At 42.0% G+C, this 25,439-nt stretch overlaps 2 protein-coding genes across 2 annotated transcripts in view; one reads left to right on the forward strand and one right to left on the reverse strand.

Moving 5' to 3' along the window:
* Window positions 1-32: 32 nt before the first annotated feature.
* Window positions 33-22,115, reverse strand: Tstd2 (thiosulfate sulfurtransferase like domain containing 2). Its single transcript, XM_042695898.1, has 10 exons — window positions 22,005-22,115; window positions 20,331-20,538; window positions 15,061-15,374; window positions 13,816-13,936; window positions 8,034-8,159; window positions 7,039-7,144; window positions 4,156-4,274; window positions 3,553-3,711; window positions 2,851-2,989; window positions 33-516 (listed from the first exon to the last, which is right to left on the reverse strand). The coding sequence occupies exons 2-10, from the start codon at window positions 20,490-20,492 to the stop codon at window positions 233-235; spliced, it is 1,530 nt and encodes a 509-aa protein (XP_042551832.1). The 5' UTR covers window positions 20,493-20,538; window positions 22,005-22,115; the 3' UTR covers window positions 33-232.
* A 311-nt stretch (window positions 22,116-22,426) lies between these two features.
* Ncbp1 (nuclear cap binding protein subunit 1) overlaps window positions 22,427-25,439 on the forward strand; it is a 35,973-nt gene continuing 32,960 nt past the window's right edge. The window contains exon 1 of the mRNA XM_042696067.1: window positions 22,427-22,669. Within this exon, the coding sequence (XP_042552001.1) occupies window positions 22,636-22,669 (34 nt within the window). The 5' untranslated portion in view covers window positions 22,427-22,635. The remainder of the gene's footprint in view (window positions 22,670-25,439) is intronic.

Here is a 25,439-nt window from a genome sequence, read left to right on the forward strand (position 1 = left end):
CACCTTGGGATCCCATATAGCTCACCTTGTTCTGTGTGCTAGCATGTTCTGAACCAGGATGGTTCAGGTAAGTGGCCAACACTTCCTATCCCTCTTCTCTTGTAAAGTGTATGCGACCAACATGGTGACCAGTTTGCTATGGTGGCACTGAGCGCCAAATCTCCAATTGGTTTCTGTAGCCTTGACATTCTCCTAATAGACCCCAACGACTTTGTGAAGATCTGGCAAATGCTCATACAAGCAAAGGATCCTCGCCAACATCTGGGCTCACAGGGAGTGGACCAGGCTGAGAGATTTCCCTCGGGATGCGTGGCCGCCGGGCTGTGCACTCACACTCCTCTTTAAAGCTATCCTGGGGAAGGTCTGAAGCCTGCCTGTTCCCTTTGTCTTGACACATGACACAACAGGCTGTGAATCCTTGTCCTTGACAGGCAGGGCAGATCAGAACAAGCTGGCGGCATTGAGGAGTGGAGCAGAGTTTATACTGGTCCCACTGAGCCCCACAGTATGAGCATTCTAGAACAGAAAGAAAAGCCCTGGTTATTCATTCATCATCTGTCTGTCTGTGTCTCTCTCTCATACACACACATACCTATCCAGTTCTAAATGTAACTCTTAGCTTAGTGGACTCTAATACGTCTGGTTAGGTCTAGAGGTTTGTTGTTTTTTTTTAAAAAACAAAAAAATAGAAAGTTACATAGCCAGATGAGTTTGGTGCACTCCTGTAACGCCAGCATGCAAGAAGATGAGGTTGGAGGATTATGAGGTCAAAGCCAGCCTGGGCTATCCAGAAACACAAAGCAAAAACACAAGGGGTAGGCGCACACACACATACACACACAAAGCAAACTCCCAATTTTCTAAGCAAGCACCCATGCTTTTTGTGTGGGGGGGGGGAAGGGGGGAGGAGAAGAGGAGGGCAAAGGAGGTTTCATCTGGAAATTGTCTTCTGATTCAATTATTCACTTTTTTTTTTTTTTTTGGTCGGTCATGGGGCTTGAACTCTGGGCCTGGGTGCTGTCCCTCAGCTCTTCAGCTCAAAGCGAGCCTTTACCACTTAAGCCACAGCACCACTTCTGGTTTTCTAGTCGTTTATTGGAGATAAGAGTCTCATGGACTTTCCTGCCTGGGCTTTGAACCGCGATCCTCATATCTCAGCCTCCTGAGTAGCTAGGATTACAGGCGTGAGCCACCAGCACCCAGCTCACTGACTCATTTTTATTTTTCTTTTATTTGCCAGTCCTGGGGCTTGAACTCAGGGCCTGGGTTCTGTCCCTGAGCTTCTCTGTGCTCAAGGCAAGCACTCTACCACTTGAACCACAGCGCCAATTTCAGCCTTTTCTGAGAAGTTTATTGGAGGTAAGAATCTCATAGGCTTTCCTGCCTGGGCTGGCTTTCAACACAATCCTCAGAACTCAGCCTCCTGAACAGCTACAGTTATAGACATGAACCACTGGCACCTAGCTTCATTTTTCTTCTTTGCCTTTTCTCATGAGCCATTCTGACAAAGGATGGTAGGAGTTGAACACCCTTTTTTAAATGTCTTTCTCTTTAAAAGGGAGCTGACCCCCAAACTGAATTACTTCTGAAGTACACACTAACTCCTTGGGCCTGAGCCTCAAGACTGTGCCAGGACCCTTGGCCACCTGGTTCCCAAACTGCACATCATCTTTCTCAACCACAAGTCTTTCCCAAGTCTTCTTACCTTGGTTATCTCCTATCTCTGCTACCTTGGGGCCTTTCTCCCCATTTCTCCCCATTACATGCAGGCATTCCTCAAGTCCTGCCAGTGTTTCCTCTGTAAAACTAACACATCTGCTTTGTACTCATTTGTAATTTATGCTATATCTACTTCCAAACAGATCTGAAGTACTTTCCAATAAGAGATAAGGATCATTATGGTGAACAAAAAGATCTGAAAGGTAGCAAAGACACTCTGACTTTATCATTACCTCAGTCCCTATTCACAGGAGTTCTAGAAGCTGCAGCAGCCACTCGGATTGTCAGTGACACTTCCCATTCCAAACTAGGGACAGAAGTCACCTTTCTGAATGATTTTCTCTCCCTTTACTGCCTGTGCCTAAACCAATCCTTAGTGCAGGCCCAACACTTCAGCCAAATCTAGGCAGCCTGTGCTTGCCTACCTGTGGCCACCCTGCCCCTGGCCTTGGCCATGCTCCATTCCCCACTCAAATGTGCACAGCACCATCTGTGCCATGGATTTATTTGACAGACTAGTAAATTCCATGGACTATATCTTAGAAAAATGATTTTAAATGATTAAAACACACAGTATTACAAAGGAAACCAATTGTAAATAAAAACTGTTAAAAAACCTTTTTCAAAATCTATGGAACAGTAAGAGGTACAAGATATAAATAAGACTTACTGGGGAGCCTAAAAACTATTTGTGTTGTGCAGTAGAATTCCGCCTATTTTGAGATAGTCAAAGCAACTGATTCTACTACAAAGTCTCCAGGTACATCTAATACAACCAGTCTACTGCCTACATGCTAATTGAAGGAGTTTCTGAAAATAAAGATTTAACTACTTTTCCATCCAAATCCACTGAACCCCTGAATTCTATATGCCAATTCCAGGTTCAGCTCCTGATTTCCCCCACTGGGCCAGCTCCTGGCAACACACAGAGCACACATGCTCATTTTGAAAGGCTTGCCTGGTCCATGCATGGTATAACCAGGACTCCTATTGCTGTCTGCTCCACTGTTGTGTCTCCAGCTGCTGGAGATGCACAAGTTTCCATCAGGTGCTTCCCCTGCGAGTGTTTCTAGAATGTTGGATGGAATGGTGCCTGCCTTCAGTATGGGCTCTGGACCTGGGACAACCTACCTGACACCACAGCACTGTTGTAGGACAGGGCATAGCGCTCATCAAAAACAAACAGCTTCCCTTTGTAAAAACCATTGGGAAACTCTTCCAGGTACTTGTGGATGCCGCCCTTGAGCTGGAACACTTCCTTACACACTCCCTGGGTGTGGAAAAACATCAGGAAATCTGAAGAAATAAGCAGAAACCTAGAAGAAGCTCCATAGAGTGGCGGCAAGTGCCCAAGCGGAGGATTCCCCACCTCTGCTGCCAGCCAGGGGCTCACGGTCCCCCTGCGAGACACAGACGGATTGATAATTAAAGGGTCAAGGAACCAACTGGCTAGACCTGGCCTAGTGAGGAGGATGAGTGATGACAACAGTGAGACATTCTCCCTCTAAGACCCTAAAGACCCAACTATTTTTGCTGCCTCCTAAATATAGGAAGCCATCTGTTGAGACATGTAATGTTATGAATTTGTTCTTGGGATCAAGCAAAAGGATTAGGAAAGGAAAGATGTTTAAACTTTCTCTTTAGTACTTGATGAGTCTCCAGGACTCTTAAGTGCTTTTCTCATCTTGAGATTTAAGAACCTCACACTTACAAACTCAATACCTGAACTATACAAGGGGGGGGAAAATCCCCTGGCTGGCTGGGGATGGGACAGCGATGGGAAGCTCCACACAGGCAGCTGGAGAGCTTTTTAACTGCAGGGAAGAAGCTCACCTTGGCTTTGAGGTACGCTGAACCACGCTCACAACGGATCCCCCCGGTACAGTACATCAGCACCTTCTTCTCTCTGAAAAGTTCTAGATTTTTGTCAACGTAGCTAGGGAAATAACTGAATTTCCTTATGTCTGGGGCTAAGCAGCCCTGAAATCGCCCCTACAACACAGAAGCAATGGAAGGAAAGTTACCAGGAAAACAAACCTAGGGAGAACAAGTTATTTCCATGTAACAACTTCCACCTTGGCAAATCACTTCACTAGTTGCTTCTCTCTGATCTGGAATTAAAAGCAGGGCCAATGGGCTGTGGGTTACTCTCCTACAAACTCAGGGGAACTGAGGAGGCTCCCCAAAATAAACTTCACAAGATCACTGATCAAGAGTAGGCTCATGGGAGGCAAAAATATATTCTGTGTCAAGATGTTAATTCACATTCTCTTCAACTTTGTTACCAAATCCTCAATTCAAGGCTTGGGTTTTCTCTGAAGCAGCTAGAACTGAAAGGAGATCTATGTGGACATAATTTCCCCTGGAGAAATATGCTGTTGATAGGGAACAGGGAAACTTACCATTTTACTGAATCTAATTCTGGTTCTTACTTACTATTTTGCTTTCATAGAAGTTTCTGCAATCTAGTAGAATAGTATCACTTTGTTCTTGATTTGCCTGAGATAAGAATTTCTCTACTTCTTTATGAAATTCACCTGGTGATAAATGGATTCCTAAAACCAAATAAAAAACATTACATTAAGACAAAACAAAAAAGTTAAATTAAACTTAAGCACAATCAGCCTCATCTGACTGGTTTCTTTCCATGGAAACTTCTTCTGGTAATGATAACTGTCTTCTAAATGATAGTATCTGATGATTTTGATAAAATCATTTAGTGATTCTAAGCATCCTCAATCTCCCTGATCCCAAGATCCCTACTTGAGGATCTCAAAGACCTTAGCAGTAAGACATTTCACATCCTCATACTCGTAGTATAACTGTAAAATGTCAACAGTTGGAATCTGTTTAGGTTTGCTGACCCAGTGTTCATTAGCAGGCCACCACACCATGTCACTCTGCATGGGAAGCTTCAGTATATACACACATTATTACAGGCTTTAAACTATTCTACACTAAGGTGGAAACCAAGTTTAAAGAAAGAGCCCTGACTTAGAACTGGTAGCTAAGAGCATAAACTTGTGGAATCAAGTTGGAGTATGTTTTCTTTTTAAATGAAAAAAAGAGTAAAAGCAGTGTGTCTAAGTCTATAAGCATGAGGGAAAACAAAGACAGAGTTTGAGAGACAGACAGACAAGAGAAAGGACATGAGAAAGAAACCAAAAAGGTAAAAACACTAGATGTGAGGAAAAGGAGACAAAGCATACAAACAAATTGAGAGCTTCAGTCTGATGGAGCCCTTTGCCTTTTGACTCTCCAGGATAGAAATATTCCCCAGTCTTTGGGAGTCTACATCTTGTAAACTGAAAAGGTTTTGGTGAACTTAGCATTGGGGGATAACTGCAATTAAGGGTGGTCACCTTCCACTCATGATAAAGCTTCACAGCACCAAAGGAGCCACACTCCACCCAAGAATGGATCCCAACAGCCACTGGACAGTGTTTTATACCCTGGAGAGAAAAGAGGCTCCAGAGCACAGCCAAACTGCCTGTATTTCTACCTGTGCAAACTAGATTACAGGGAGAATGTAACCAGGCCCAATGCTATTTAATGTCATATACCTTCATAGATACCAAAACAGTGGGCAAAAAGAGACATTCAAAAATCTGTGAGAAGTGTGGAAATGTACTCCCCACAAGAGCCCCGGGGAACCAGTTGATTTCCTGTTTTGTTGATGTTCAATTGACTATAGTTCATGTGAAAGAAGCATAGTACTGCCTGGAACCCACTCTCTCCCAAGCTCCTGGGAAGTGTCCTATAGCCAAGAAAAGCTATAGTTGTCAGACTGCTTCCTGCTGGAGGGACACACAAAGATGCAACCTGTTTCATTCTTACCTCCTCACACATGGGCTGTTTTTTCCCAGATGTGTGTAACTTACTTCCCTATCCCTCTACTTAACTCCTGACATTCTTTTAAATGTTTACATATTAAAAAATGAATACTCTTAAGTATTCTTGTCAGTCCTTAGCTATTTCTGATGTAGAAGTTAATACTACCTATGAAATAGCTTTGTGGAGGGAGAAAAGAAAGGAAAAAAGGAACTGAACTTGAGTTTGGTCCAGTCTTGGGCCCTGTGCTATCTGACCTGGCAGCCACCAGTCACCTGCGTCTGACAAGCACTCGAAACATGGTTTTGAGGTATGCTATAATAAAAGTGGATTGCAAGGACTTGGTATGGAAAAAAAAAAAAGGTAAGTATCTCATCAATAGTTTTTGTATTAATTACATGTTGAAATAACATTTTGGATATACTTCATCTTAAAGCATGCAACTGAACTTCAGATACTTTTTACATGTGGCTACAAGAAAATATAAAATTATATACTTCATATATATCTACTAATTTGCAGGAAATACAAGGAACAGAGAAATAGCCCACAGGGACTCAATTAGCATTATCTATCCACATTATGAGAGTCTACAGGCCACATGCCCTAGCTTCTTCAAAACTAAAGTGCAAGAGGGAAGACAATGCAGGTAAACATGTATGTTGATCGACTTCATGATAATAAGGAATCATAAAATGGGTCTCATTTAAATCCTAATGCAAACTTAAGAAATGATGGCTCAACCTGGAACTGACTGAGATCTGAAAATATTAGGGATTTATTGCTAAAACCTCTTAGACATAATAGTTTATTTAAATAAAAAAAACTTTATCTTCCAGAGATACCCACAAAAGCATTTATGAGTGAGATGGCATGGCACTGGGATTCTACTGAAAAGGGAGAAGGGGACAGTGTAGAAGAATGTTGACCATTAGTGAGTTGCTGCTGAAGCTGAGCAGTAAATACGTAGAAGTGACTTCACTCTATTTCTCTTCTAATGTTTGGGCATTTTCATGATAAGAAGTAAAATGAGCCCAAAACCTCATCAAACAAATGTCTTTCAAACACCAACAGTAGCCACCAGGGAAGAGGGGGAAGAACATTCTAGAGCATTACAAACTGCTTTGCTATTTATTGAAAGCCATTTGCTCCCTGTGCCAAAAGGCCTGTGTGTTCTATTCTGCTGACAACTACTCACATATAATAATTACACTCTTCCCAATTTGCTTTCATGGGAAAGAGCCAACAGCTTCTTACCAAACCATCACCAAGAAGAATCAGATCATTCTAAGAGCAAATCTGCAATTACGATAGCACCTAAGAGAAGCACCAAGTTAAGCACTAGATGAACTAAAATGTTAGCCACCCCAACACTACCTTAAAGATGGGATTTTCAGGACAACTTCTGCTGATCAGCTTAATTTCTTATTTTTTCTATTAAGATTTGTCCCATGACGAAAAGCACAACTTTTCTGAAAACAAGCATACCGGGCTTCTTGTAGGAGATCTTACTGGGGCTGATCCCCATGGGCACGATTTCTTCAAATACACCAACACGCAATTCTGGAAAACAGTGAGCTCCTCCTTTGCTGGTCTAGCCAATGAGAAACAAAAAGGATATATAGTCTTCCTATCCCATTGCCAAGTACAAAAGAAATGCCAAACCTAAGAATTATGCTCTGTTTTGTAATGATAGCTAAAGTCTTAAGAAACCTCAAATTAGGGGAAAAAAAAATTAGTAAAGCTTAATGGGGAGAGAGTTAGGGTTCAGAATGTTCCAGATAATTTAACATGTTAATAAATATTTACCATGTGTAGAAATGTTATGTTTCTAGGGCTACAAGCATTTAACTAAGCACCACTAAACTGCAGCTATTGTTCTGGAGCAGTGACCTTTCTTTTCTTTATGCCACCAGCATGAACATTACAAAAGCATCTGCCATCACCTTATCACTGACAGTGGTAGAACAAAAGTCACTCAAACACAGCAGCTCACTGTGAAAGCAACATGCTCCCACGTGGTATGAAGCATTAATCTGTTACTTCCAGCTCTTCTAAAAACATAGTACAACACAGCAATCTGTTGAAATAGTCTCTTAAATGAACAAACCTGCCCAAGTGTGATTCCTACATTGTACAACTGTGACATCTTCGGGGTCTAAGAAGGAAGACTGGGGCCTAGAAAGGGCCCAGCTGACCCTTGGTAACATGGCAACTCAGTGGAAGGCCAACAGCTAGGACAATCCTTCTACTGCACTGTCTTGTAATCCTAAAGGGAAAAGGGATTTATCTGGCACTGTACGCTTTTCCTCATTGTCCTCGTCTTCAATGAGGTAGAAGCAGATGGCTCTAGAGTCTTTTTTTTTTTCCATTTCCTGGAGGTCACTTAGATAAAAGTATTAATTTTATATTAGAGGCCCAGAGACACTGTGCCTTGTGTTCCTCCCCTGAGTGTACTCCTTTCTACTTTCTATTTCTCTTACCTTAAAGTCATCTTTACACAGATAATCCTTAAATAATGGGCAAGAAAGCATGACTTCCACGTAGAGTCTGGTGGCCAGTTTGCTTCCTCCAACCGTCCCATTGATTCCTTCAGTAGCAATTCGAACCTGAGATGTAAGATGTGAGAAACAGAGCATGTTCTTAGCTGTCTTTGAAGGTAGAACAAAAGGCTCATAAAGATTTAACTTTTGCCCCAAAGTGTAACAAAGTGTGTTTCTATAAGTGAGATACTCAGTTCATGTGTGCTGAACATGAAAATTGGAGTAAAATTTTGGCAAAGTCCAGTAACCAAAGTTTAGCATAAGCCGGGTATTGTAACACAGTCTTCCAGAGGCCAACCAATTTAGGATGAAAATTAGTTCTGTGCTTACTTGTTGTATAGGCCACAGATTAACTGACTTCTCTGAACTTCATTTTCTTATGTCAACAAAAAGAGGACAAAAGAACAGCAAAAACAGATTTAAAAAAACTAAAACTGCCGAAGATATTACCCAATCCTAAAGCATAGCACACTAAGACAGGGCATGAATGAATCCCCTTTGGAGGGGAAGCAACCACTGCAAACCACCCCCACCCCCACTGGAACCCAAGTTCTAGGAGGAGTACAAGTCTGTTCTGTCCACGAATGTGTCTCTAGAACCTAGAACAGTACCTGCACACAGTGGGCCTGCTGCATATATGCACATATACTCCTATTTGGAACTCCTTGGCTTCTCTTTGAAATATTTCACTGGCAAGGAGACAGTAGAGCCTGGTGTAGAGCACCATAAAGGGCATTTTCTGGGGCCCTGAAGAGTTGTTTGTTCTAGTACTACAAAATTCTTTAGCTGAGTTTAAAGGTAGATTAGCTTTAAGAGGAACCATTTCTAGAGAAAAGTACTAAAAAATGCAGCTCTGTAGTTTCATGGTAATCTTTGGAAAGAGAAGTCTAATATTGTTACCATTATTTATATACCAACGCATCAGAATTTCAAAGTGTTCAATGGCTGCCTGTGTCAGGGTCCAGGAAAGGTACTTGAGTTGTTGCTTCAGTTAATCCAATTGGATAGCCAATTGGATCCACTCCATGAGCCAGTGTTCATGACATCACTGGTAGTAGTATCCAGAGTTCCAAAGTAAAGATTCCAGATTACAATGGACTCCTTGAGAAAAAGTGCTACATGTTAGGGAAACCTATTCTGGGCATGGGGGAGGGAAGCAGAAAGCATATGCAGTCTCTGATGCACAGGTCCCTGAACCCACCACCAACTTACAGGACACTACATGGGAAAACTAAGTTGAACCACTCTAAAAACCAGGAAATGTACTTCAAAACGGTCTAAGCAGAGGCAGTATGAGGTGTGCATACTGCTGTATGACTATTTTGGGGTAGGGTAGCAGATTATTTCCTATTTTCTTTTAATCTCAAAACCCAAATAAATGGCAAGCACATCCACTTCCCCACATAGCTAAGGCAGAGCCATGTCCAAACTCATGGGCTGTACTTGCAATCTCTATGATTCTTCAGTACAAAACTCTAGAAGAAGCTCCTTGGTAAGAAATGCTTTTCATCTAAGAAATTGAGATAAGCAACAGTCAGCACTGACTGAATACCTGCCATGAAACAGGTATATTGTATCATAATTCAGAAAAGTAGGCACTGCAATCCCCTATTATTCAGAGAAGGAAAGAGAGGCTCGGGGTGAATCAAGTACCTTCCCCAGTGGGCAGTAGATCTGGAATACAAAACCAACAGGAAAGAGAGGTTCAGGAAATCAAGTAACTTCCCTGGTGGGATGAAGATCTAGAATATATCTTGTTTTGTAAAACCAGACCTTTGGGGCTCTGTACCTTATAATGTGTCATTCTCAAAGTCTCCAATCTATCACCTCAAATTTCTTGAAGATTTCTTGAAGATAAAGATACACAATAATAAAGACATGTACTTTTTAATTCTAGAATTTTCAGGTTCTCTTCTTTCCTTCCCTTAGCACCAATACTCTGCCAAATCTAACAGCTCAAAATTCTCTCACTAAACTGGCCACATGAGCAGCCTTAAAGGGGGAATTTGGACCCGCACTCTGGGGAGAGGCTGCCACCTTGTGGATAAGACCATTCACTGCTACATTACTAGGGCAGCCCACTGAGACTGGGCTAAGAAAATCTGCCCTCTAAACACAGAAATCAATTTCATAGTTTGTAAGAATACCTATCTTCCAAGGTGTGAAAGTTCCTTGGATAGAGGTGGTGATATGTATTCACTCCACAAGTTTTACTGATGTGTTCAACTGTGTGTCAGAAATTGTACAAGAAATTGGGTATGCAGTGGTTGATAAAAATACAGTATTGTTCCTTTTGGAGCTTAAGACTAAGGGAGATCACAAATAGTAAGGTCTAAATTACAAATGGACAAAATTTATGAATTATTATTATCTAGGGAAAATGAATTTAGATTGAAGATCTAGAAGGGTCTCTGAGAAAAGAAAAGTGGGGGGAGAGGCTATGAAGAGTTTTCTTGCAAAAAAAAAAAAAGCACAAGGACAAACAAGCAAACAAAAAACCCTTGGCATAGCCAGGCGCCAGTGGCTCACACCTATAGTCCTAGCTACTCAGGAGGCTGAGATCTGAGGATGGCGGTTCAAAGCCAGCCCGGGCAAGAAACTCCAGGAGACTCCAATAAACTACTAGAAAACCAGAAGTGGTGCTGTGGCTCAAGTGGTACAGTGCTTGCCTTGAGCTGAAGCTGAGGGATAGCACCCAGGCCCAGAGTTCAGGCCCCACGACTGACAAAATAAAAACAAAAACAAAAAACCCTTGGCAGATATGTTAAGAAACTGAACAACAGCAAGGATGGAGCAAAATAATGGATTAGAAGCAAACACTACTTTGATTTTATGAATAAGAAGAGTCAGGAAACACAGGAGAGATTATTACTAAAGACAGGGGAAAATGATTTCTTTTTTTGGGGGGTGGGGGTCCAGTCGTGGGGCCTGAACTCTGGGCCTAAGCACTGTCCCTCAGCTCTTCAGCTCAAGGCTAGCGCTCTACCACTTGAGCCACAGCACCACTTCCAGTTTTTTTCTTTTTGCTTATGTGGTGCTGAGGAATCGAACCCAGGGCCTCATGCATGCAAGGCAAGCACTCTACCACTGAGCCACCTTCCCAGCCCCGAAATGATAAATTTCTAAATGTATCTGACCTGCTAAAACTGAATGAGAGTATAAACTACTTGAAAAGATCAACAAGCAGAGACAAAGGAGGCTAGGACTAGATGAATTTAAGTCCAAATTCTACCAGACCTTTAACGAAGAACTAAGGTCACTGCTCCACAGATTATTCTATGAGATTAAAAAAGGAAATACTACCAAACTCATTCTATCAAAACAGTGTTACTCACTGAAAGAGTACAACCAAAAAAAAATTATAGACCAATTTCTTGGATAAACATAGACACAAAAATTCTTGCAAACTGAATTCAGTAACATATTAAAGAGATCATATACCATGATCTAGTTGAAAGCTGACATCATTTCCAGTATGCAAGGATGTTCAAGTTCAACATAGGTAAAAACTGTAAATTTAGTGCAGCACATAAACAGAATCAAGGGCAAAAAAAAAATCACATGATCATCTCAATAGATGATATATGACAAATATACCGTTAACATGCTACTAAATAGAAAAAAAACCTTGAAATCATTTCCACTAAAATCAAGAACAAGACAAAGGTTTTAAATCTCTACTCCTATTCATTATGGTATTGAAGTTTCTGGTGAAAGCAATAAAGGAAAGGAATAAAAGGGTAAAATTAAGAAAGGAAGGGGTTAAATTATTGATATTTGCAGATAATATCATCCTATACATAGAAGACTCTAAAGACTCTGCCAAAAAAACTCTTAGATCTAGATGGAATAAGTAAGAAGAGCCCAACCATGCAGGAACTCAGGACATGTGAAGGATAGAAAAGTTTCCTATCACATCTAGTAGGCAGTCATTGGAAGATACTAGTAGAGAGCAATGTGACTTCTAAGTAAGGTAAACTTCTAAGATCATTCTAGCTTGTATGGCAAATGGATATATGGTAAGAAAGGAGGACTACAGACTAGTTTGGGAATGACTGCATGACCAAGACAGAAAGGGCAGGGACTGGTCTCAGATGGTAAAAGTGTAAGAAAAGTGAATGGAGTCAAGGGTTATTCTTGAGGTAGAAATGGCAGGACCTACTGATGAAGTCATGAGATAATAAAATCACTACTTCTTAGAAAACATGGGTGTGGAAAACAGCACTGATCAATCAGTTTACCATTCTAGAAAATTAAAACCTGAGTCACATACAGTAAAGATTAGAACAGTACAGCCACAACCAGAGGATATCTCAGAGTCCAGTTCTTTTGACTTAAAATTTGAAAATTAGACATATACACATATAACCATATAGAACATTTTACAAAAATAAAAAGATACCTATCATGCAGAGATGACCATTATTAACACATGGGTGTGTGTTGTGTGTGTGTACAATACTGGGAATTTGAATTAAGAATCTCTCATTCACTTGGCTTACTTGCTAAGCTAGTATTCAACCACTTGAGTACCTGTAGCCTAGCTTTTTACTGATTAATTGGAGGAGTTTCAAAGACTTTTTTTGTCTGGGTTGGCTTTGAACCATAATCCTCCAGTCTCAGCCTCCTGAGTAGTGAAGATTACAGGCAGGAGCCACCAGCTCCCAGCCATCATTAACATTTTGATATATAACATTCCATCTTTACACATACTTATGGTTTTATTATGAGCATGCATTCACTCCTTTATTCAACATTCTGCAAATATTGGCAGAGTACCTGCTATTGCCTTGCTGGCACAGAGGATAGAGATTAATTAAGACAAAGTTCTTGAATTCATGAAGCATATATTCTATGACAGAGATGGATCATGCTTTCAGTCACTCATACACTCTTTGAATAGCAAAAAGAGATGCATGATGAGCGCAACTTCAGATTCCAGTTCCAAAGACTACACTGGAGCAGAGATCTGAGAAAAGGCCAAAACCATATGAAAAAGGGGAAGAACCAGGGCATTCTAGAGGGGTAAGAGAACCTGAGCTTGCAAAAGACCCAGGCAGGTACTAGGAAAACTAAGAGGCAACTTCAAGTAAACCTATATATCCATCTGTCTATAAAATACCGTGAGAAGTTATATAATATTTTCCTGTCCCAAGGGATCAGCCAAGTACCCCTGCTTTTGCATGTTGCTTTATGAGAACCCAGCCATATCCACTTTTACATATCATGTACAGCTGCCTTCAATTTTACAAAGTCTGAAGTATTTGTCTGACTCTATTGGAAAAGTTAGTTGACCCCTGATATATGCCATTTGATTCAAGTCATGGGGCTTGAATTCAGGGCCTGAGTGCTGTCCCTGAGCTCTTTTGCTCAAGGCTAGTGCTCTACCACTTTGAGCCATAGCTCCAATTCTGGTTTTCTGGTGGTTAACTGGAGATAAGAGTCTCCCAGACTTTCCTGCCCCAGTTGAGTTTGAACTATGATCCTTAGATCTCAGCCTCCTGAGTAGCTAGGATTATAGGTGTGAGCCACCAGCACCCGCTAGATATTCTTGTATCTTATATTTGTATGTAACATGTTGATAGCTGTTTTAACACTTTACTGAATATCCAGCAAGACTTCCCAATGGTGAACGTTTACAGAATGAGCACTGACTGGCTCTGTATTCCAAAGCTGGAAGACAAGACCAGCCTAGTGCAGAGGGCATGTGGAGAAAGGTTACCTTGCCAGTGAGGTGCAGATGCTCACACAGAGCTGTCTGCCAGGCACAGATCCGATAGGGCTCCTCCAGGTCCCGGTAGCAGTAATAAAGTAGCACCTCCCCTTCCTCACTGCCCTGGCCACTATAAATAGAAAACCAGAGGGCAAGAACACATGAGTCACTGTATAGGGTAGTATGGGAGGAAGGTAAAGGTAGAAACTCATGCTCCTCTGACGTGAAGAGTAACTACTAGTCAGTGTCTGCACTGCATTTCCTACTTTACAAAAGGCAAGTTTACTTTTTGCTCCTCATTTAATAGTCATAACCAAGAGATAAGTACTGTTAACTATGTTTTATACAAGAGCTGAAAATGAGTCGTAAAAAGTAAGACTTACTATTAAAAATCACCACAACAAAGGGGCTGCAAGTATGGCTCAAGTAGCAGAATGCTTGCCTCGCAAGCTTAAATCCCTGCTTTAAAACCAGTATTACCAAAAACAAACAAAACAAACAAAAAACACTCCCAAACCTCCCTTATACATTTTTTTTTTGTTGGTCATGGGACTTGAACTCTGGGCCTGAGAGCTGTCCCTACTCTCTTCAGCTCAAGGCAAGCACTCTACCGCTTGGGCCACAGGACCACTTCTGGCTTTTTTAGTGGTTTACTGGAGAACAGAGTCTCACGGACTTTCGTGCCCGGGCTGGCTTTGAACCACGATCCTCAGATTTCAGTCTCCTGAGTAGCTAGCGTTACAGGCATGAGCCACCAGCGCCAGGCTTCAGTCAAACTTTCTACCAGAAGCAATCTATGTATCAGCATAAATTGGCTTTGCCTTCAAGTAATATGAAGAGGAAGTAGCCTGAACATCAGCAGTCCATCAGTCTTCCTGCACAGTATTCTATGAGTACATGTGTTCATTCATTCTCTTGCTTTGGACATTTGCAACTGTTGCCAGATTTTTTTATGAATAAAACAGCTATGAATATTCCTGTTCAAATAATTTTGTGGACATGTTTTTACTTCTCTTGGTTATAAGCCCAGGAACAGATCACAGGAAAGATGTAACTTTAAAAAGAACCTGCCAAATTTTCCAGAGTGGCCATACAATTTCCTATTCTATCAGCCAGTTGTCCCCACATTGCCATCCATTTTTGCTGAAAGTGGTTTTTCTCATTTTAGTCATTTTAGTAGGTATATTGTAGTATCTCAAACCAAATCAGAATGAAAGTTTTTAAATCAAGCCAAAACAGAATGAAAACTCTTACCTCATTAGCTCATCAGTGCTAAAGCGGCTGATGTCAGGGAGCCACGCAGATACTTCATGGCTATGAGTGAAGGACTCTTCTGGAGAGTTCTTTTGGTGTGCAGACACAAGGCTCTTTGAGGCACTCAAATTGGCGGCCAGTTGCTTTAAAATAGCAGCAGTCTGGAGATAAATTTCATCACCATGTTGTGTTGCCACATGTCTGTGGATGCTGGTTTGGTCTGTGAATAGATGCTGACAGCACTTCCACTGGCTTTCCTCACATTCCAAAGAAAGGGTTGGAACTTGCTTGGTTTTGACAAAAAGGGCAAAGGCCTGAAATTACATTGCAAATACTATCACAGGTAAGTATCTTTAGATATATGGCCGATGGAAGATTTTATGAAGTCCCTTCTGTTATCTTTCTATTGGGAGTTCCAGTTTTATGTCTTATTATTGTGTGAGCATTCTCTGAGAAAGTAATAGTTCTCAGATTAGTAACCTTTGGAAGAAATCATTTAAAAAAACTAAAACCAAGGGGTTCATATTATGGATGTAAAAGTTATCAGAATCATAATTTTATTCCCAGGATGTAAAATTTAAGTCACACACGCGCGCAAACATACACAATACCTTTCATTGTTTCTAGTGGTCCATATATTAAATTGGAATGATAAAATATGGCATCTTATCCTCGCCTTTTGCACTTTCACTTACAGTGGAGCTCTATCACTTAAGCCACAGATCCATTGCTGGCTTTTTGCTGGCTAGAGACAAGAGTCTCACAGACTGAAGGCTGCTTAAAACCACGATCCACAGATTGTAGTCTCCTGATTAATTAGTATTATAGTTGTGAGTAAGCCACCACTACCTTTCACATCTTCACTTTTCTTTACTCTGATATCCAATCATCAGCTCTGCTTCTAAAATATACCCAGAATCCAATCCTTCTCACCAACTCTCTTGGCTACCTTTCTGCTGATCCAAACCACCATGTGTTCCCTGAACTATTATAATACTCACTTTCCCTCTTTCCATACTTAACCTCCTAATTTATTTTCCATTCAGCTAAAATGATTCTTTTAAAACCTAAATCAGATGCCATTCCTCTGCTCCAAACTTTCCTTACAGCAGTGTTATTATTCTCTAGCAAAATCCTTACAGTGGCCTATAATTCCTCAGGAAATATGGCTCCTTGTACTGTTCCCACTTGACTTGCTACCTTACTATTCTTGCCTTTGGTACTCTACACCATCACTGAGATTTCTCTAGTAACAAATTATAGAAATTATCCCTGAAAGTATAGTCTTCTATTCTTGCCTTTGGATCAAAGACAACATGCAAGCTTGTGTCCCATGGCCTTTGCTTTAGATGCTCTTCCTCCAAATATGTAGGACTTGCTTTGCTCACTCATGCACTTCTTCAAACGTTGCTTACTGATGAGGCCTTTTTCTGACCATCCTACAAAAGGGTGTAAGCTGAAATCTTACATTTTAATTTTTGCCCATTAACACTTGTCACTAACTGTTTACACATAATGAAATAATTGTTTAGTACCTATATATCTTCCTGTAAAATCTTATTATTTTCTAGAATATATTTAGAAATCTGCTAAGGGTAAAATGAAATGGGTAGTAAAATATACTACCTATAGGAGTATACTCTTTCTTGGAAAACTAACAGATTTAAAGAATGTGAACAGTGTTTATGGTTTCAACTTTCTTAAGAAGTTTAAGGGAAGGATCTGAATTTCAGGCAAATATTAGTACTATCGTACCATCATTTATGTCCAAAAGCAAAATGATAAACTATGCTGTAAACTTACCAAGAAATAGTAAGCAACTTTAAACTATATGAGAAACCATTGATATTACGTTGAGTGAAACAACTGAATAGAATTTGCTGATATGATACAATCTGAATGGAACTTTAAAGTACAGTAAAAAAGACTAGAATAAAATACATGAAAATGTTCTGATTTTTTTTTTGGAAATTAATGTGTGATTATTTTTTATAAAAATTACGTAAATTGCCAGGCACTGGTGGCTCATGCCTATAATCCTATCTATGCAGGAGGCTGAGATCTGAGAATCATGGTTCAAAGCCAGCCCAGGCAAGAAAGTCCTTGAGACTCTTATCTCCAATTAACCACCAGAAAACCAGAAGTGGCACTGTGGCTCAAGTGGTAGAGCACTTGCCTTGAGCTGAAGAGCTGAGGGACAGTGCCCAGGCCCAGAGTTCAAGCCCTATGACTGACAAAAAATAAAATAATTTGTATATTGTTTAAAAAATTAACAAGAGAGCCAGGCACTAGTGGCTCATGCCTATAATCCTAGCTACTCAGGAAGCTGAGATCTGAGGATCACGGTTCAAAGCCAGCCCAGGCAGGAAAAGTCTGTGAGACTCTGATCTCCAATAAACGACTAGAAAACAGGAAGTGGTGCTGTGGCTCAAATGGTAGAGAGCTTGCCTTGAGATGAAGAGAGCAGGGACAGCACCCAGGCCCAGTTCAAGCCCCATGACAGACAAAATAAAAAAATTAACAAGAAATTTCTTAGCCAATTATCATCTGAAATATATTCAGAATTTTCAACATTTGCAATTCTTTTTTTTTTTTTTGGTCCGTCGTGGGGCTTGAACTCTGGGCTTAGGCTCTGTCCCTGTGCTCTTCAGCTGAAGGCAAGCGCTCTACCACTTGAGCCACAGCGCCACTTCCGGTTTTCTACTGGTTTATTAGAGATAAGAGTCTCACAGACTTTCCTTCCCGGGCTGGCTTTGAACTGCGATCCTCAGATCTCAGCCTCCTGAGGAGCTAGGATTACAGGCATGAGCCACCAGCACCCGGCTCAACATTTGCAATTCGAAGCAATGTTGACTGTGTTTCTTCTACTTCTTTAAGCATCTACATTCAGGATAGACATCTACAAGAAAACTTAACGGGTCAAAATGCACAACATTTTAAATTATGACTTGCAGCAAAATTGTACCACTTTGTTTTCCCCAACAAAGAAAAGGAATGCTAGCCAATTTTTACTTGCATGTCTTTGATTAGCAGTAAGTCTGAATGTTTAGATCATAGCTATTAAATACTTTGTCTAGCTTGTCATTAGGTTTTATGGTACTTTCTGGTACAGAAATATGGGTTATATAGGATGTATTACTTTCAGCTTTGCAAAGTACAGTGTATCCTGTCTAGTGGGAGGGGGGTGGAATATTTTATACATATATAGTGAAATAATTTTTAAATGAATTCAAGACTTCTGTAAAGTAACCTTAAATACACACTTTGTGGGTACATCACAGATGAAAAGCATAATGCTGGACCCTCCTCAATGTGCAAGATGTATTTGGATTGTCTAGGATTGAATCAATAGGGTGGGGTAGCCTCAAATTATATTAAAGGACTTTTTTTGGGGGGAGGGGTAGGTCCTGGGGCTTCAACTCAGGGCCTGGGAGCTGTCTCTGAGCTCTTTTGCTCAAGACTAGCGCTCTACCACTTTGAGCCACAGCACAACTCTCAGTTTTTGAGTAGTTAACTGGAGATGAGTCTCACAGGGACTGTTCTACCCAGTCTGGCTTCAAATTGGGATTCTCAAGTTAGAGGGCATGCTTTAGCCTCTCTTCTGGTTAATCCTTCAAGACAGGCAAAGAGAAAAGGAGATAACAACATTAATTAAATGTGGCAGGCATTTCTCTATCAAGTAATCAAAATTACCTTGTCAGTAACAGGGGTGAATTGACATTGTACTTCCTACAGAACTCAAGAGGAGTACAGTATCTCAGGTTTTGAAAGCAAAACCTAGAGCTAATTACAAGGAAATATGAATCAAAATCAAACCAAGTAACATTCTAAACAAACAAACAAAATTTGTAATTTTCAAAAATGTCATAATCAGATCTAAGGGAAAAGAAACTATTCAGGTTTGAATAAGACTAAGGCCAAGTATGGTGGGTCATGGCTGTATGCCAGTGTTCAGGAGGCTGAGGTAGGAGTTAAAGCCACCCTGAGCTACACAATGAGATTCTGTCTCAAATAACATAACAAAGACCACTGAGAAGACATAACAATTAAGTAGAATTTATGTGAGTCAGTTTGGAGAGCTGGGGGTTTGACAGATCACCAACCTGGCAAGTACATGGCTCTGAGTCCAACTCCTTACCATATTTGTCCCCCAAATCCACACAAGCAAAAGCCATTTGAGGACTAATGGTGAAACATGAAAGAAATTTCTGAGTATAGGGAATATGTGTACCATTCATAAAATTCCTGCAATTTTTCCATATACTTGAAATTATTGCAAAATATTAGTGTTAAAGACTTTGTTGTACCCTTTGAATTTCATGATCAAGGAAATCTGGGGGACAGCTAGGAAGTTACTAGCAGACATCTGTTCTTTGCTGACAAGGAACTAATAAAAGAAGGCTCTGTGAGAAGGTTGCAGACTGAAGGTAAGAATACTAAGTCTCAATTGCATTTCCTCAGTTATTCTTTTCCTTCCTGTTGAGCTCAGGTTCTCTACTGTTAAGATCATAGAGTTTCAATCAATGGTTTCTACAAAAAAAAAAAAAAGATAGGGGGGACCAAATAGCACAGAACAGCAGCAACACTACATCCATTACAGCCCTATCAAAGCTGTAGTGAGCAAACCTATAGCATTCTGGGATTCTTTGTTCTTCTCCAAAGCAGTAGAACCCAGACAACTGGACCAGATCAGAAATCTTATCTCAACAGTCGGCTGGGTTCAGTAACAGCCTCAAGTCTGGTAGCCTTGCTAAATGACAGCTGCCCTACTGCCTATCTGTTCTCTTAATGGTTATGTGTCCTGTATTCCTGGCATTCCTCCCATAACTCTGGGTGGGGAAAAAAATCCAATCTGTCTATAATCTACTGTACACAGATACTCCACTATAACTATTCCAGTGCCACACATTTTCTTCGATTCTCCTTTGCCTGGCATTGAATTAATATACAGTCATCCCTTGCTATACTGCGGCTCACTTATTGCGGCTTCACTATATTGAGTGAACGTATCTCCCTATCCACAGGAGATATGTTCCAGAGACCCCTGTGACAGGTGAAAATCTATTACGTAGCAAGAAGTGAACCATGATACAGTGAGGGACAGCTATGTAACACTGCTACTTCGCAGATTTTCACCTATCGCAGGGGTCTCTAGAGGTAAGGATCATTATATCACTGAGGACTCCTGACTAGACCATACTGTAAGCTGGGAACAACCTAAACAAACTAGTTCTATACTTCTAGATCATGAAAACATCATAGCAATTTACCTTTTTCTTTGCAAATGAGTATTTCTTCTTTGTATTGCCATCTAACTCTGCTTTGAGATTGCTGCTGGGACTAGTAAGACTTGTATCCTTTAAATCCAGGTTAAAAATTTTTAGTATACAGGTCTCCAAGTCATCTTGATCTGATGAAATAGAAGAAGGCATCTGGTTTGGTGCTCCTTGCGGCAGCTTCCTTTCAGTCTAGTGCCTCCTGAGACAAAAGTAGGGGAGAAACAGTAATGTCCAAGTCTCTGGTTACTTTTTGAAGTAAGTATGAAGCTAAGTAATCATGCAAATCAGTGTGGGCCAAGCAGCATAGGCTATTCATTCATTCATGTGCAGCTTCAATTTTAGCACTTATTTAACTATCCAACCCAGACACTGTACTACACAATGAATAAACTCCTCATAGAGTTTACATTCCAGTGGGGAGAGGCAAACAAATGAAGAAAATCAGATGATGGAAACAATTGTGAAGAAAAGTAAGCAAAGTAAGGAGGCAGAGGGATGGAAAGGCTCACTCTGAGAAGACCAACCACCATGGAGTAAGCGAGCCAACCCAGACCATGCAGAGACCATGTAGAAGAATCATGTAGAGAGGACCTAAGGACTTCTAGCTAGTAGTCAAAATTGACTGACAGGCTCTCAGATGGCTTCAGTTCCAGCCCCAGTCTTTAGGCTGTGAGACAAGCTGTCCCTGTTGTACCCTATCCAAATTCCTGCCCCAAAACATAACAATGGTTATTCCATGTCATCATTGGTTATTTCATTGTCTCCCAAAGATAACCTTGAAGGAGGTAGCCTGGGGTGGACAGCAGCATTCTGAAAGGAGTGGTAACAGAGAGGCACCAGAAGAGGGTACAAATAAATTGCCACCAACAATGAGAAAAATGCAAGAAAGACATGACAACAACCCTTGCCAATTCACAACTTTATGAGGCACTCTGTTTAAAAAGAACTCTGTAAAAGGAGTTTTCACACGGGGAGAGGGGACTATATACTAACCATGGTGATTGAGAATTATGGAGAACACACAAATACAGAGCCCCATCAGGGAAAGAAAACAGTACACATACCTAAAATGTTGGTAACAAACTAGACTTATGAGAGGAAGAGAAAGAACACAAGTATGAGGGCAGAACCCTACAGGCTATGGAGTTTGCAATGAAACGTTTAGCAGGGTTTTAAACAAGACAGTAACACAGGTCTGGTTATGGATGTGCTTTGAAAGTATAACTGGCAGGATTATGGATAAATGGTTATGAAAGGAGAAACGAAATCTACAGGCTCTTCCTTGCATTTATGGATTAAACAATCGTAGGACAGCGCCATTTTGTGACATGGGTAAGACTAAGGGGGAAGTATTTAAGGGCCAGCGAGTGAAATTTCAGATGACCATGGGCAAGGCAGTGTAGTGTTCTCACCAAAGGCATCAGGGAGGTGGCGATCCTACGCTGTACTCGTAAACTAATTCCAACGGGCCATTAGGAATAGATTACTAAAACAATAGTTTGTAGGTGAGCTGACCAGCACTGCAGGCTGAGGTCCGCAGGGGTCCATCCACACCAAGGACAGCGCGAGGCACCGCCTCCCGCCCGGGCCCCACCTCTCCTCAGAGCCTGGCCCAACCTTTCCCACAGGCCGAAGCCTGGAGGTGGGACTGAGAGGAACACCTACCCACAGACCTCTCCGTAAGGTCTTTCTTTGACTTCCGCTTAGCAATAGCCTTCGCTGTCCCGCTCAGCAAAAGCCTTCGTTCCCAGACTCACACGCCAGCCAGAGCGAAAGAAAAGCAGCCCGGAAGTGACTGCGCTCCGGAAGTCCTCGCGACCTCGGCGCAGGGGCCGCCGGGAAACCCTGGACGCAGAGGGGCGGGGGGAAGTGGGCGGGCGCGGCGCGGCAGCGGGCCTCGCGCGGCTCGGGCTCCTCTCACCACCCGCTCTGGATCGCGGCCCGCAGGCTCTGGCTGGCTGGAGCGACGGCGGCGTCTTCCGCGTGGCCCCGGAAGGACCCAGAGCGGAAGGCGGGAGGAGGAAGCCGCCGGCCGCGAAGGCAGCCTGAGGGGGCGGCGGCGTGCCGAGTCGGACGCGGGTAGCTCAGTGAAGTTGGCGACTGCGGCCCTCGGCCGCCCAGCCCAGCCGGCCACCTCTTCCTTCGAATTTCTCCGGGAGTCTCTCGGAGCGAGTGCGCTTGCGCGCCGGCCAGTCCGCGCGCCTTTCCGCGGTCCTCGCGCGCCGGGCGACCGGCAGCTCGACGGTTCCTGAGACGCTTCCCGCCTGCATCTCAGCCTTGGCTGTACACCGGCAGCATGTCGAGGCGGCGGCACAGCGACGAGAACGATGGTGAGCGCCCTCGGCCCGGCCGTCCTTGGCTGGGCGCTCTATGTCCTCGGGTCTCTAGGGACGCCTTTCTCCCTTCCTCCTCCCCCCGCTCCCCGGGAGCGTGCGGGGAGCCCTGGAAGGTAAAAGGGGGATCGGTGCGGCGCGGGTGTGGCCGGGCGTCCTCTGGAAGTCCTCGATCTCACCGCCACCCTCAGTAGTTAGGAAAGAAGGGCTAGTGGGCTCCCATGGTCAGGCCTGCCCCCCACCCCCAATTTGGTATCCCAGGACCATATAATAGCCCTGCACCGGCTAGCAGGGAATTGCCCCCCCCCCATGTCTGAGCTGCCGCCTCTTAGTGTCAGTAACGGCGACCCAAAGCTACACCTCAAAAGCACTCTGGAGTTTGCTGAAGGAAAAGAACAAAGACATGACAGATCTCAGGAATTGCAACCTGTCATCCGTTGATCCACTCTGTTTCAAGCTTCAGGGAAAAAACTTTCGTCCCTCCCAAGAGGGCACTCAGAATCATGTTAAAATGTTAAGTTGGCCTTGAGCGTATTTCCTCGTTGGAAGAAAGACTGCTAGGAAACGAACCGGAGGTCAGAGGTTTTCGTGGATGATTGTGCTCATGATGTTCTACCATAAAATCCAAGATTTTGCTAGTTTTAACAACAACTAAAAAAAAAGGTTATTTTACCCCTCAGCATTACATTCACTCAAGATCACACATCCATATACAAGCGAGTGAAGCTTAGTGTGATTCTGTTAATATTTGAGAATATTACTCCTCAAAGAGAGTATTGTAGTAGTTGAGGTGAGACTTGGGAACCCAAGGGTTTAGGTTCAAAACCAGACCCCTTTTTCTTCTTTTCTTTTCTTTCTTCGTGTGTGTGTGTGTGTGTGTGTGTGTGTGTGTGTGTGTGTGTGTTGGTCCTAGGGCTTGAACGTGTGTGTGTGTGTGTGTGTGTGTGTGTGTTGGTCCTAGGGCTTGAACTCAGGGCCTGGCTGCTGTCCCTGAGCTTTTGTGCTCAAGACTAGAACTCTACCACTTGAGCCACACCTCCACTTCCAGCTTTTGGATTAATTGCAGAAAAAAGTGTCAAGGACTTTCCTGCCTGAGTTGGCCTTGAGCTGTCATCTTGAGATATCAGCCCCCTGAGCATCTAGGATTACAGGCATGAGCCATTGCCCCCCTGTTCAGACCCTATATTTTGTGATCTTTTCCAGGTTATATAACTTTTTTAAGCCTTAGTGTGTAATGTATCTCACATATATATGTATGTTACATTACATATATATGCATATATATACATACATACATCACTAGTAGGGATGTTGTCTATTTTATTTTCTGTTAATGTTTAGAGATGATAAACAGTGGCAACTGCCAACAGCATAAGAAAAAAAATTTTTGGTGATACTGGGGCTTGATCTCAGGGCCTGTGCCAGGCATGTGCTCTGCTACTTAAGCCAACATTCCAAGGCCTTTTTCTGGTGTTTTTGCACTGGCCAATCTTAGATCTTTAACCTATTACTACGCTTCTTGCTTAGGTGGAATCACACCATCTAACCACCTGATCACACCTGAAACCACTATGCCTGGCTTATTTGTTAAAATGAGATCTCACTCACGTTTTTGGTTTTCTTTTGGTTTTTTTTTTTTTTTTTGGTCAGTCGTGGGTCTTGAACTCTGGGCTTGGGTGCTGTCCCTGCGCTCTTCAGCTCAAGGCGAGCATTCTACCACTTGAGCCACAGCACCACTTCCGGTTTTCTAATGCTTTATTAGAGATAAGAGTCTCATGGACTTTCCTGCCTGGGCTGGCTTTGAACCACTATCCTCAGATCTCAGCCTCCTGAGTAGCTAGGATTACAGGCATGAGCCACCTGTGCCTGGCTGATCTCACTAACATTTTGTCCACGCTGGCCTTGAACTGTGATCCTCCCAGTCAATCTCAAGTAGCTGGGGAGTAGGAGTATATATACCACCATGTGCAGCAAAACAAACATTTTAAGTTGGATAAATTTTTTCTTGGAATGTTGAAGTTAGAAATGGAGGCAGAATAGCATGTATTTCATTTTAACAAAAAGTACCAGATTTCTGATAAGGCTTAAAAGAATAGTCTAGCTTTCTCATCCAACACTTAAGGATCTAGAAGGCTGAGTGTCATTGACTTGACACAGCTGTCAGTGCCTAGGTAGACCAATGTGTAGGTGTAACACCTCTGTATTTTTTTATTGTAGGAAGCTTTTTCTTTAACCATTTATTTATTTGTTTATTTTCTTGTGCTTTGTGTTTGACTAATCAAAGATGAATCTGCTTAAGTCCTCACTTGAATTTTAAAGAATTAGGTTCTTCACACTGACTTTATTCATACTTTTTTATCTTTACCTTTTTGGTGCTAGAGTTCAAACCCAGAGCCTTGCATATGCTAGGCAAGCACTCTACCACTGAACTACATCCACAACTCTTGCACTGAATCTGTATTTTAATTTTTGCTTTTGTTTTGCTTTAGGAGGCTTGCATAACTTTCTTGCAGTTGGCTTTATTTCTAAAGTTGGCAGCTATATCATTGTCTACTGGGTCTTGCTGCAGAACCTCAAAGTAAAGAAGACAAATGTAAAATAAGACATTCTTTAGGCAAAGTTTATTGTGGCAGATCATTAGTAGAAAGACATTTTATATTCCTCTTTGAAAAGACCCGAATCTAGAAATATTGTAAATTTGAGTAATGATCAACTAGGGTTTAGTGTTCTGAATTAAATATTTTGGATGCTTTTTAGTCAATTAGTA

Source organism: Dipodomys spectabilis, unplaced genomic scaffold (genome assembly GCF_019054845.1).
Source record: "Dipodomys spectabilis isolate Male_0828 unplaced genomic scaffold, ASM1905484v1 ptg000006l, whole genome shotgun sequence".
In the NCBI taxonomy this organism is placed as follows: domain Eukaryota; kingdom Metazoa; phylum Chordata; class Mammalia; order Rodentia; family Heteromyidae; genus Dipodomys; species Dipodomys spectabilis.